At 33.1% G+C, this 14,351-nt stretch overlaps 2 protein-coding genes across 15 annotated transcripts in view; one reads left to right on the top strand and one right to left on the bottom strand.

The window, feature by feature from the left end:
* LOC123679983 (multidrug resistance-associated protein 1-like) overlaps positions 1–14,351 on the top strand; it is a 398,343-nt gene that overhangs the window by 261,176 nt on the left and 122,816 nt on the right. For 5 of the 7 annotated variants that reach the window (XM_045617593.1, XM_045617595.1, XM_045617592.1 and 2 more), the window contains 2 exons: positions 3,480–4,196; positions 8,633–9,037. In XM_045617593.1, the coding sequence (XP_045473549.1) occupies positions 3,480–4,196; positions 8,633–9,037 (1,122 nt within the window). The remainder of the gene's footprint in view (positions 1–3,479; positions 4,197–8,632; positions 9,038–14,351) is intronic. The other 2 variants (XM_045617597.1, XM_045617598.1) reach the window with 2 other exon arrangements.
* LOC123679985 lies at positions 9,471–13,265 on the bottom strand. 8 transcript variants are annotated; one of them, XR_006747464.1, is made up of 3 exons: positions 12,437–13,265; positions 9,582–12,384; positions 9,471–9,529 (listed from the first exon to the last, which is right to left on the bottom strand). XR_006747464.1 is itself a non-coding variant. In XM_045617602.1 (3 exons), the coding sequence occupies exons 2-3, from the start codon at positions 12,240–12,242 to the stop codon at positions 9,774–9,776; spliced, it is 2,400 nt and encodes a 799-aa protein (XP_045473558.1). In that variant the 5' UTR covers positions 12,243–12,384; positions 12,437–13,265; the 3' UTR covers positions 9,477–9,773. The 8 variants fall into 8 exon arrangements, 7 of the variants coding, with proteins under 7 accessions (XP_045473558.1, XP_045473559.1, XP_045473560.1 ...); XM_045617602.1 differs by having other exon boundaries at positions 9,477–10,165; positions 10,235–12,384; XM_045617603.1 differs by having other exon boundaries at positions 9,477–10,455; positions 10,582–12,384.

Below are 14,351 nucleotides of genomic sequence, written 5' to 3'. Positions count from 1 at the left end.
GGTTAAGTGCATAAATGCCCTAATTGATTTGTTATCGTTCAATTCTTAGGTCTTAGGAATGGTGCATTAACCTACCATAAGTCGTTTATAGTTCTCATTCATTGAGCATCGAATTTGGAACACCCTGTTCATTTAAAATAAATACACCTATAAAGTTCATGGCATTGTTACATAAATTTGGAAATGACGACCTATTTTACAGAAATGTTAATTCAATAGTGTGCTCGCAACTCAACTTCAGTCGAGAGGCATTGGGTCTTATAGTTGCAGAATATAAGAAGGGCACCAGATAGTTCATATTTATTTGAACTGACATCAATTTGAGATTTTAGATTAATCAATTAAATTACAGTCCAGAGTATAGTAATTAGGATTGTTATTCTCAAAAATTAGATATAACTTTGCACAGGTAACTTGTTTAGTATGAATGCCGGCTTTCATTCACATTTATACCTACAATTTTCTAGTTGTTGAAATGAAATGTTAACGTGAAATCTCAATATCGAATAGTGCATAGGTGCATAACCCAACTATTCATAGATGAATAAAAAGTCTAATTGTGTTGCCAATGTATCGTGAAGAGAAATAAACTACCCAATGATCTGAAGAATTATAAATGCAGAATCAATAAACTGAGAGCGCTAAATTGAGAAATTAAATAAAAACCCAAAATATGTTTGATCTCAAGAAAAAATTCAAACTTTCATTTTAAACATAAATACGGGGTGTTTCATTGGATAACGGAAATACTTCACAGGTGCATAGGTGGCATCAAGGCGGTTCTGGAGATACCATTTATTGGGTCTTACTGTCTCCGTAGCCGAGATACAGAGCGTTTTATGAATTTTGCCTGTTTCTTTCTGAGGCCATATCAAACGAACCTCCCGGTATATTTTCTTCATATTTGGCAAATATGTTCCGAATTGAGAGCCCAAACGTATCATGCAATAACCGCCTTGAAAAACAGTAAGGCCCAATAAATGGAGTATTTCCAGAACCGTCTTGGTGCCACCTATTCACCTGTGAAGTATTTTCGTTTCCCAATGAAACACCCTGTATAACAATATAGGTGTATACGCATAAATGTTTTTGCATGTATGCAGAAAGCATGGTTAATAAATGTTGCGCAAATGACATTATCGAAGTTGTGTCGCGCGTCTCCGTTCCCTTATGGAAAGAACACCTGGTTGCGCTAGCTCTATAGGAATTGGAAGAATACCGAAAGCATTTTTCATTACGAACATAAATATAACAATATAGGTGTATATGCACAATTTTTTGCATGTACGTAGAATGCAAGATCAATAAATGTGCGAGTTACATAAAGCACATAAGGATCGGGGTTGTGTTGCGCGTCTCCAATCCCTCACAATCCCAAATGGATTAGAGCACCTGGTTGGGCTAGCCCTATAGGAATAGGAAAAATGCTTCCTGGATGGTTAATATCATTGATAACCAAGATATCGTGTCAGATCCTTGATAATTTTCACAGTAAAGAATTATCAAAAAACGTTATTTTAAGGAACTACCATCTCACTCATGTAGATACTTACCACTTTTGAAATGAGGTAAGATGTTTGTATATCTTAAAACAATACAAAAATATAAATTTTCTCACACAGGAAATATATGAAAACACTAACAATTTGAAACCAATACAATAAATTTTGTCCTAAGTTGGATTATAAAAGCAAAATTATACCTTCTTGCTGGACGCAAAATCATTAATTTGATCTTCATATGAAATATTATTCATTAGTATATTTTAGTAGTAGTAGCAATTGTTTATGTAGAGAGCTTGAAATATTGAGGATCTGGCTCTGTATATAGGACTATATTTATATTTTTGTTGAATATTTAAAATTTTATCCAATTTTCGTATTTCGTAATTTATGTGTGTAAAATATTTTTCAATTCCGTAAATTGAATTGAAGAAAAGAAAAAGCTTCATCTGCCGTCCTTTCAAATTCACCGACGTAGGCTTGAGCCTACTCAGACTATTGGTAAATCTGACACTGTGAATAATAATAATAATAATTAGATAATCAATAAGACATTATAATGTCTTTATTGAAGAGAAAAAAAATATTACAATTCCAAAAAAACATCACAAAAAAAAATCAATCACAGAGCAGAGTTCTGATGGTGATGAATGATAATGAACTCAAATCATCTCAAGTCAACGAGTGAGCAAAGGGTAGTGGGTAAATTTCATCTTGGAAACTAGGTCAACATTGTTAATCAAAACTAGATTCAAGAGGAAAGGATTGTCGTTGATAAAATTGGTGGAAGCACAATTATGAGATAACTATGTTAGGAAAATACGCGAACACGTGTTTTGACTAAATACTATATTTACAAGTACTACTTGTAAATCTCGACTAACAATTTATGATTTGAAATAGAAAGGATATCGGGTGTGTAGTCAAACTTGAACCATTTTATCTCTTTATTGCTTCAGCCAAGCTTTCGGACAATAACTTGTACTTGTTCAGGGCTAATCAATGTGAGTCTTAAAAGTTAAAATTATTACAATGTCCATATATAATATGTAATTTGGCAGGAATAACTATATTTTTCACTTAATCTTTATGTTGTTAAGATTAAGTGAAAAATATAGTTATTCCTGCCAAATTACATATTATATATATATATATATATATATATATATATATATATATATATATATATATATATATATATATATATATATATATATATATATATATATTTTAACTTTTAAGACTCACATTGATTAGCCCTGAAGAAGGACAAGTTATTGTCTGAAAGCTTGGCTGAAGCAATAAAGAGATAAAATTGTTCAAGTTTGACTACACACCCGATATCCTTTCTATTTCAAAATATATTTACAAGGTATATCGACTGACTCATGAAATATATAGAGAACGAAATGAACTCACAAGTGGAAAGAGACTGAAGAGAGACTAACTGATGCCTAGGGTAGACATTAAATTCAGAACATAGAAACGTATTGAAACATAGAGTAGAGAATTCTTCTTCAAACTCTTGGTATACATTCACAACAAGGATTTTAAAAATTAGGAAATCGATCAGTTGAAAGAGATTTTTATCGCGGATATTGTTAACGTGAAATTTGACCGTTCTTATCGTCTGAAATTACTTATTAGTTCAGCACGATGTCCTTGTATTCTTTGCGTACAATGTCAAGAGCATCGGGTTCCCTTTGGTGGATTACAACAATGTAGAGCGGAATGATATGTTGGTCCTATTTTCGGGACTTTTGGGCTTGTCGTATAATACCATACAATCAGCTTAATACTACCAACGAACATCACTGATTAAGTCGCGAAAATACCCTATTGGACATATACTTTAATCCGACAATTACCACACGATGCGTGTAAGTCTCCTAAACACACACCTTTGAGCCATACCAAATAGGGTAGTATTGTATCTCATGTTTTGTTTCAATTTTTTTAAAGTGCATTTTATTTTAGATTTTCCTCTGATAATGAAAAATGGAAAATTTTCATGGGGATGTCAACCAGTTTTACAAGATATCAATATACATCTCTCAAAGGGATCATTAGTAGCTGTTGTTGGTCAAGTTGGAGCAGGAAAAAGCAGCCTTATCTCAGCATTTTTGGGAGAAATGGAAAAATGTCATGGTCAAGTAAATACATTCGGGTCAGTGGCTTATGTCTCACAACAAACATGGATACAAAATGATACCATTAAAAACAATATACTCTTCGGTAGAAAATACAACGAAAAATTGTATACCTCAGTTCTAGAAGCATGCGCATTGAAAGAAGATTTGAAAATTTTACCAGGGGGTGACCTAACAGAAATTGGCGAAAAAGGTATAAACCTATCAGGAGGACAGAAACAGAGGGTGAATCTTGCCAGAGCTGTATATGCAATGCGCGATATATATTTTTTAGATGATCCTCTTAGCGCAGTAGATTCTCATGTTTCTAAGCATATATTTGAACATGTTATTGGTCCTAATGGTTTACTGAGAAATAAAACGAGACTCCTCTCAACACATTGTATCAATTTTCTGCACCTTACTGATTTGATACTGGTTCTCAAAAATGGCTCCATATCCGAAAGAGGTGGCTATGAAGAGCTGCTGAGCTCAAAAGGAGCATTTGCCGAGTTCCTGGAGCAACATTGCAAAAATCCATCTCAAGATCAAAATGACGACAAAGGTAAGCGGCATTAGGTATGCTTCGATACAACTAGTAGCAGTGACGTAGATAACCTAGTACCAAGCTCTTGACACGCAGGAGGCATTGGAACCCTGATAATTTTTACTTGATGAAATCAAAGAAGTTGAGATAGTAGTTCTTTTTTAATTATTACCTAGCTACACTACTGGTCAGTTAGTTGATTGTTTCATCTGAAACAGATTGCTTCTTGATCTATGATTAGAGCAACAATGTTCTCTTTCTTCCGTACGAAATGATTTTGTTTTGGTCTCATTTCGTGTATAATGCAAATTCGGTTGTGCACAATTGCTTATTGTTATTAACTTAAAAATTGAATAACTTATTGCAAAATAGCGTTATTTATGGTTATAGTCAGAACTATTCCCCTCAAAAAATTTCAACCGATCATAATAATAAAAAAAATAATAATAATAATGATAATTAGCCTATTTTACATGAAAGAGGATCAAATAGGATAATAATAATATTCGTTTAATTCCAATAAAAAACAGTTATATACAAACTTAAAATTTGAATGAAATGACGTTAAAACAAAATTTGAGCTTCAACTAGCACCCAAAATATTCCCCGAGATTATATGGTTCCAACATGATATGCTTCATTCTGTTTCTGAAAGCTTTATAGTTTGAAATTTGTTTTATATCCCTTTGCAGCTTATTAAATGCTCTTATACTCATATATGACGGACATTTCTCCGTTAAAGTTAATCTATGAGCTGAATATATTTTATCAAATGTTTTGTAAATATCAGATACACATATCTAATATTTCAATGTAGAAACTGTGCCTATTTTTATGTATGAATAGCAAACACTCGAACAATTACAAACCATATACTCTAAAAATATTCCCAATTCTAAATTTTCCTCTACAAGATTCCCTAAAACTTAATTTGAAAACTATACGGAAAGCTCTTTTTTGAATTAAAAATATTGTTTTCAAGTTTTCTTTAGTTCCCCAAAATATACCTCCATACATGAAAGTGGCTTAAATATTTCCAAAGAATACATAATTTGAAATAGATCTTTTTTGATAAAATTTCTGTATGTTTTCGCCAATTCAGAAATTGGTCGACATAGATGCCTAGAAATTTGACTACTTCTGACAATTTATAAGGAGAATATAACAACTTTATTATATTTTATTCTTCTTTTCTTGATCTGTTTGTATCAAATAACAAAACCTTCGATTTAGTCTCTTTAAGAATTAATTTATTTCGATCAGAGCTGTGCCAAAGCATTGTGCTTAGTGCTTTCGAACGCACTTGAAGCCTTTTTGTGCTCCCGAGCAATTTTTAAAAGCAGTGATTAGTGTTTAGTAATTGAAGCACTTTCACGAAAGGCTTAGTGCTCGCGAGCACTTTTGCGGATTACTAAGCACTTCCGAATTTTGGTCATAACACGAATATGCGCCGACGCTTGAGTAGCTTTTAGTCGTTTTACATAATCTGATTAGTCTTTGATCGTGGCACTTCTGTGTGAATTTAATGCACAGTTGTATAGATCAGATTAGTTTCATTATGTACCTTGAAACATACAAATAAATGAATACGTATCATATTTATTTAATTCTATAAAAATTAATCCATTTGTTTCGAAAAAGAGGAATAAGAAATTGAATTTTAAATCATTGTTATCAAGATTTTGAAATTTTACATTTCATAACAAATCTTGAAGGTAATGGAGAAAGTACAATTCTCTTTTTTTCAATAGGGACGACATGTTTCATGTTTCTAATCAAAAAATATCAATAAGAAATTTAATATTTGCATGATTGCATGATTATACGAAGAAATATAATACCTATATTCTACCTTTTCAGTTTTTCTTTATGAAATTTATTTTCATATATCAATGAAGTTATTTTGATATCTTGAAATAATATATTTTTGAACATTTTGCGATTCCAAAAATGAAATATTTGATTATATATGAATAATAGATGTCTTGCTAGTATTTTTATTAAAATATTATTCATGAAATTAAGTCTGAAAATAGTTCTGTGTTTTCATAGAAATAAATATATAATCTGAAATTTTTTTACAGTGTTGACCCTTACATTTCAAACAACCTTTGATGAAATTTTTGAAGTCCTAAATTGCTCATCCAATTCATATTTTGATGTGATTCTACGTTTAGGATTTCAAAAATAAGAATGATTTAGACATAATATATTGATGAATATGATAAATTGTTCAATTTCTTCATTATTACTCCGAAGAATTTCCATCTTGACGAGTTTCTATCTTCAATTCGGTAAAGGTAAAAATATTTCAACTGCATTTCAGATGTAAATACAGCTGTCCGCTGTTTCTGTTGCCTGTCAGCACTTTTGACAATTTTATTACCCTTCTTTGTTATTGGTAGACCCGAGATCACAAATTCTTTTAGGATTTTTTCTATCTGAAGACTGAAGTTTCACCGAGATGCGAAACAGGTTTATTTCATTCGGGCTTGTATTTTTAGAATCCCGAAATTAAGATGCCTACACACAAAATTTCTGAATGAGTTTTTTTTCTCTTATCTCATGAAACATCATAAGATGTCGAAAATTTATTCCACGAACCAATAACTGAAGATTCGTACCATTGTGACCAGATTTAGTAGAAATCAACTTTTTTAGATTTTTCGCATTTGCATGAAATTTTTAGTAGGAAGATTTTATAAGATTCAGAAATCTCACCGAGACGGTTGGGAATTGGGATACTTAGACTGTTCCGATGAATCAATTCATTGTTCATAAAACTTCTTTGGTGAATGTCGATTGAAAATAATTACGAAATGTGATGGAATTTCCGAAGGGTACATCATTTAAAACAGATGGTAAAACGAGTGGTGTAGAATCTTCAGTTGAAAATATACCTACCATTATCTCACATACACATTTATTCTATTTAGCGGAAAAAAATATGTGTAACTGGAATTTCATTGACAAATTGAAGTGGCAGAATATTTCAGATTTATAGATATTCATTTCACATAACAGAATCATTTTTTTATGAACTTTATTTTATAAAGAATTTTTACGTATCTTGTATTCTCAATCAATTAAATCATTCAGAATGATTTTGTAATGAGGGACTATGAAAGCATATGTTCAATTGTTGAAAGAAAATAAAAAAAAAATCAAAAAATTTGATAATCTTGAATCGAATTGATTTATTCTAATTCTTAAAGTTACGATTGAAATCAAATTTAATTATTATAATAATTTTTGTTACTTGAAATCGTACTTTTAAACTTCAACCTTATATATCATGTATAGGTATCGTTAAATAAAAGGATTTTCGAAAAATTTCCGCGAAACGTATTTTTTTATGAGTCTTTCAGATTCAATTTCGAAACGTATCTTGTATCTAGTGCCTCGAACACTGACGTTGAAATAATTTTGTTTTTGGTTATATTTCATTGGGTATCTTGTAAATCATTGTCAGTGATTGCAAGATTTTGGCAATATTTGAGGTTATTTGGAAAAGAACTTTTAGGAAAATGAGGAATTTCTGGAAAAGAAACACAAATCGGTAAAATATTTTCTGATCGGACAAAAAAACTTATGTATCCACTTATGTGACAGTTAGTTCTTCGTTTTATACTATAGTTGAAATGAATGAAGTACTTGTTCGAACAAAATACACAGAAGCAGGTATAGAGTTGTCGTAAAGAATAAAATCTCAAAATTTTATTAGTTTAGTATCGCGTTGGCCAATAGTCGATTGAACAAAAATATTATTATTTACATGGGTTAGGTAAACGACAGAGAAAATTAAAATAATAAGAATTACCACGTATGAGGTTTGAGAAATTGATACGCAAAAAAGTTCCATTAGGATTCTTTCATGGTGAAATTCATATTTTCATTGAAATTCTCATTGCTCTGATACTTGCTCAAAGAAATATTCCAGTAGGCACAACGACAGAAACGAGGTTAAATATCTTTCCTACCAGATGTTGTTAATGTCATTATTTGGAATGAATATTTTCTCAGAATACTGCATTCTTTGCGGGTTGGGTAGGTCATAAAAATCATAAAAGCTCTTTGGTATTTGCCAAAATAACGGTGAGTAGGGTAGAGAACAAAAGATCTACATGGTCGCATTTCCCGGAAGGCTTACCAAGCCACAACGACCCCAGTTCAAATAATAATAAATCGAAAAATCGAATGAGGTACATTTTTTTAAATTTGTTATTATAAATTAGTCATCGACATTTTATTACTCTTAGTATTGAGAATTATCTCTTCATTATGGATCCAATTAAAGTCAATACATTGGTAAAGTATATTTTCAAATATTACGAGCAGTGATGGTAATAAATTCCATGGCTTTTGACTTACTTCCTCTATACCAGATTTTTTCGTCGTTTCGATAGTTATTTTGCTTCTCGAGTTCATATATTGATATATAACTTTTTTTCCAGAGTTGATTAATGCTACAAGAGATTCAACGGAATTCGTCAACAATACTGAATTAGAGGTTAGCGAAAAAGAAACTAGTCATTACTCAGATTTGGTCATAAAATCAGACAAATCCAGCCGTAACAACAGTTTCAGAGTCAGGCCTAGTTTTGAAAATAATTCCGGACAACTAACCGAAACTGAAAAGATTGAAATAGGCAGAGTGAGCTTTCAAGTATACAAAAATTATATTATTTCCATAGGCCCTCTTCTTTGCTTTGGGATTCTTATATTCAATTTAATCTATCAAACATTTGGAGTGGCTTCCAGCTTCTGGCTATCAAAATGGTCAAATGATGATTCGGCAGAGAATACATCAGTAAGAAACAAATATATAGGGATTTACGGACTACTAGGATTAGGACAAGGTATGTACCTATATCGACGGTTTTGAGATTCAGATTCACGGCTTGACTTGATATTCAAGCGACTTGGCTTGGCTTGACTCGAAATCAAGTCAAGCTCAAGTCAAGTAGTAGTTTTTCAATCTCAAGTCAAGTATTCATTTATCAAGTACTTGAATTCTATCGACTTACTTGATTTTTAGCATTGTGTAGAGCCACATCAATAATGAAATTATGAAATGCGATAGATCTTGCAAAAATCACTTTTATTTATTAAAGTTGATCAACTATTTCAAAATGGAAACCCACATTGAATCACTATAACTAATAATAATGGGAACAAAAAAAAATATATATATATATATATATATATATATATATATATACAGTGAGATAAATTATTTGCCGAATAAAGTAAGGCGGTGTGGTTGGGTATCTAGGCAATTTAGAAAAGATCAACAGTCTATAGTCTATTCATCTATATTTCGAAACAATATGCGTTTCTTCTTCAGGATGCTAAAAAAATTACACAAATTACAAAGTTGTAAAAACAGCAATCTATGCTTACATCTGACTGGACAGTGTTATTTAAGATGATAAGTGCAGCTATAATTGGTCTTCTACTCATAAAATTCAATAAAAATACAATAATCGTAGAAATATCAGAAACGTTGCCGTAATGCATATGTCAATTTTAAAGGTTAAAACTCACAGAACAGGGGAACACAGAGAAAACAACAATTCACAAAGTGACATAAAGTCATGTTTGTCTAGATGGCCTACGATCTAAGGATAACAAATAACTATATACAACACTTAAATTCTTCAAGTCAGTCTTCTTATTTATATTATTTTCATTTTCATTTATAAAACACATTTCAAGGAAACTTCTTTTATTATAGTTAGAATTGGTACATAATATTTCAACTTCATCAAACTTAAAATGGTGGTCTAGAGAGGACGAATGGCTAGCTAATGCACATCTATCAGGTCGTAATCTGGCGTCACTCTTATGTATTGAGATACGTCTTTTCAAACATTGTGATGTCTGTCCAACATACACAGACTCACAGTTCTCACATGGAATGCGATAAACCACGTCAGATCTAGACATGGTGTGGATCCTATCTTTAGTTTGGCTGAAAAGAACGCCTACTACTAAAGGATTGTACTTCGCAATTTTTATGTTCTCAATTTCTTTTAGAATTTTGGTCAATTTACCTGTTAATGGTGGAATGAGGGGCAGGCTTACATATTTGTCATGTGTGGCAGGTTCGACTAATGTCGATGTTCTTATTTGTGGGAACTCGTCGACTTGGTCAGAAGTTAGAGAATGCCGACATCTGTTCAAAAACATCCTAGGGTAACCATTGTTCTCAAAGATCTTAAGCAACTTTTCTTCACTGTTATGAAGAAAGTCTGGATGGCAGATTTTCTTAATTCTACGAAACATACCTTTAATTAAGTTAGTTTTCATAGCCCAAGAATGGTTGGAACTATAATGTATATAGCGACCTGAAGAGGTCGGTTTTTGGTACCAATCCAATTTTACAATGTTACCTGCACACCTGATAGCTTTGGTGTCAAGGAATGGGACACCATTTTCAGTTTCTTCTTCTGCAGTAAACTTAATGTGTGGGTCGTAGTTATTGAAAACTGCCAAAGTCGTAGCAGTCCTGTCTTCGGGAATAGCAAGGAGAAGGTCATCAACATATTGATAGGTAATCGGCACCTGGAAGGGCAGTAGAGGAATGCAATATTTCAAAAGCACTGACATGACTATATTAGCCAAAATGGGACTGATTTTACTCCCCATTGCACAGCCAAAGATTTGTGAAATGAAGGAACCCTTGAAAACAAAATAGCTGGACTCAAACAAAAACTTTATGATTATTATAAAAAGAGATATATCTATGGTTGTGACCTGACTTACTCTGGACCATTCCTGTTGGATAATTTGTATAACTAGCTCTAGTGAAATATTCGTGAATAAACTGACAGCATCTAAGGAAATGAGTTTATACCCTTGGGGTAATATAAAGTTATTAATTTTGGAAGCAAATTGGAAAGAGTCAGCTATGGTATAATCATGGAAATCTGAGAATGCTTCTGTGAGAATCTGTGTCATAAATTGACTGAGTTCAACTGACGCTGAGCCAATTGTGGAGACGATGGGCCTCAATGGGATGTCTGCTTTGTGTACTTTAGGAAGTCCATATATTCTTGGTGGAATCGCTTTATAGGTGGTTAATTTTCTGGCCATGGAAGCATCAATAAAACCTTTGTCTTTCAGTTGTTTGACAATTTTGTTGTTTTTACATTGAAATTCATTGGTAGGGTCTCTCCTTAATTGTTTGTAAACTGACGAGTCTTGTAGAAGCTGGTTCATTTTCTGTTCATACTGTTCTGTGGAAAGTATTACTGTGATGTTACCTTTGTCAGCAGGAGTGATAACCAAGTCATCGTGTGTCTTGACAAATCTTCTAGCATTGGTCAAAAGGTAGTGTTCAAAGTCATGTGTCATCTTTGAATTGTGCACGAAGTTGGTAATAGCATTAGTGCATTTAGCCCTCAAGATATTCTGCCTGGTGATAGGAGCCAAGTTGATTATGTTCTCTACATCTGCCACAATATTCTTGATAGGTATGTCTTTAACAGGAAGGGGAGCCACACCAAATGGAGGTCCCAGACTCAAGATAACCTTAACTTCTGTGGGAATCTGTGTAGTAGTGAGATTGCAAAGCCATTCATCTCTGATTTGGATGGACTGGATTTTTCGTTTTTTTAGTGCAAGGAACTTCTTTTCAAGAAGCTTCTTGTTGTTGGAAAATACTTTCTTGTATGATCGGTTCTGTGAAATGTAAAATCGTTCAAGGATGTTAGTTGGAACGAGTACCAACAATTCAGTTTTCAGGTATTCCAAAGTGGAAGAAAAATTATTGATTTTCTTTATGGTGAAGGAAATCTCCATGTTAAGAATTCTGGTAGATATTTTTTTGTTAAAAAGACTAACCTTTCTGTTGTTTTCGGCATCATCTGATAAGAGGTTGGTCAAACATTTGATGTTCTGGACGATATGTCTGGGTAAAATACCGGTCGTTCTGCAATGGAGCAAGAAGTTTCTTCTACAAGCCAACTTCGCCAATTTGGTGTTCAAATGAGCCCATAGTCTCATCTGTTTAGACGCAGTTCTACCATACGCTAAACCTACGTCATCAAAGAAACCCATTTCTGTATAATTCAGTGAGATAAATTATTTGCCGAATAAAGTAAGGAGGTGTGGTTGGGTATCTAGGCAATTTAGAAAAGATCAACAGTCTATAGTCTATTCATCTATATTTCGAAACAATATGCGTTTCTTCTTCAGGATGCTAAAAAAATTACACAAATTACAAAGTTGTAAAAACAGCAATCTATGCTTACATCTGACTGGACAGTGTTATTTAAGATGATAAGTGCAGCTATAATTGGTCTTCTACTCATAAAATTCAATAAAAATACAATAATCGTAGAAATATCAGAAACGTTGCCGTAATGCATATGTCAATTTTAAAGGTTAAAACTCACAGAACAGGGGAACACAGAGAAAACAACAATTCACAAAGTGACATAAAGTCATGTTTGTCTAGATGGCCTACGATCTAAGGATAACAAATAACTATATACAACACTTAAATTCTTCAAGTCAGTCTTCTTATTTATATTATTTTCATTTTCATTTATAAAACACATTTCAAGGAAACTTCTTTTATTATAGTTAGAATTGGTACATAATATTTCAACTTCATCAAACTTAAAATGGTGGTCTAGAGAGGACGAATGGCTAGCTAATGCACATCTATCAGGTCGTAATCTGGCGTCACTCTTATGTATTGAGATACGTCTTTTCAAACATTGTGATGTCTGTCCAACATACACAGACTCACAGTTCTCACATGGAATGCGATAAACCACGTCAGATCTAGACATGGTGTGGATCCTATCTTTAGTTTGGCTGAAAAGAACGCCTACTACTAAAGGATTGTACTTCGCAATTTTTATGTTCTCAATTTCTTTTAGAATTTTGGTCAATTTACCTGTTAATGGTGGAATGAGGGGCAGGCTTACATATTTGTCATGTGTGGCAGGTTCGACTAATGTCGATGTTCTTATTTGTGGGAACTCGTCGACTTGGTCAGAAGTTAGAGAATGCCGACATCTGTTCAAAAACATCCTAGGGTAACCATTGTTCTCAAAGATCTTATTGCACGGATCATACCAAGCCCGCTGAAGTTTTAGGAAGCCCGAATCGGGCTTCCTAAATTTTATTGCATATATGAGTCTATCTTGGCTAGCTGATTCCATCGGTAGTTGTTTCGCATTTTTCCATCGGGCTTCGTAAGTTGGTTTTTTATCTCGATTTATACACCATTAGTTCATCATGGTTGTCACCAGAGGGACCAATGCGATGTCCGTATATAGTGATATATTCCACGTATGATAGGAAGCCCAGTTCATTTCACGTATGATAAGAAGCCCGGTATATATCCCACGTATGTTAGGAAGCCTGGATTATCTCACGTTTTTTAGGATATCCGTTTTATCTATTACAGCTACGTAAATTGACTGATATCTTTCGTCTTAGAATTGGATCCAGGGCCGCACCGCCTGAACGGACTAAGTGAGCAGGGCCTAGGAGCGCGGAGTCTTTAGAGGCTCCGCAGACATCTCGGTCCCATAAAATTTTGGTCTATCATTCATGAATTATATTTTAAGAGTATATTTCACCCACCTATTTCATTAAATTTGAATTATTGATTCATGAATCAATATGAATCAGCATGAATTGCTGGTCACTGGATAAAAATTTTCAAGATTTTGTGCGAATTGTTGCGAAACATAGGAAGGGGGAGATCTTACTTACTTGTGTGAATTGAAGCATTTTTTTCGATATTCTTCCTCTTTTCTAATCGAATGATCAACATGTAATTCAGCACGAAACTTCTTATTGCCACTTTTCCTCTCGTTCGAACCTGCAGTTTCAAAATCAATAGACACACACAATTTTAACGGCCATATTCTCGGATCCTCTTTTCAGATTTTGCACAAATTCAATCGCGGTATTATAGATTCGAACCAAAAAAATTTCAAGATTCTAGCATTTTTCGTAAGTCAGGTATCATGTTTAGGACCGTACGAATGGAGAGAACCGAATAAGGGGACATAGGTATTCGTTACCTAACTTTCAGTCAAACTCTATAGTTTGAGATCATTCCGGCACAAAATTCGAAAATTACAGACACTGTGGCGAAATGATAGAGCTATCTGTTCAGTGAATTCTCAATTAGTGGTGAAGAAA

The sequence above is a fragment of the Harmonia axyridis genome, chromosome 5, assembly GCF_914767665.1.
Source record: "Harmonia axyridis chromosome 5, icHarAxyr1.1, whole genome shotgun sequence".
NCBI lineage: Eukaryota > Metazoa > Arthropoda > Insecta > Coleoptera > Coccinellidae > Harmonia > Harmonia axyridis.
The sequence above is the reverse complement of the archived record's forward strand: the minus strand, read 5'-3'. Positions and strand labels throughout refer to the sequence as shown.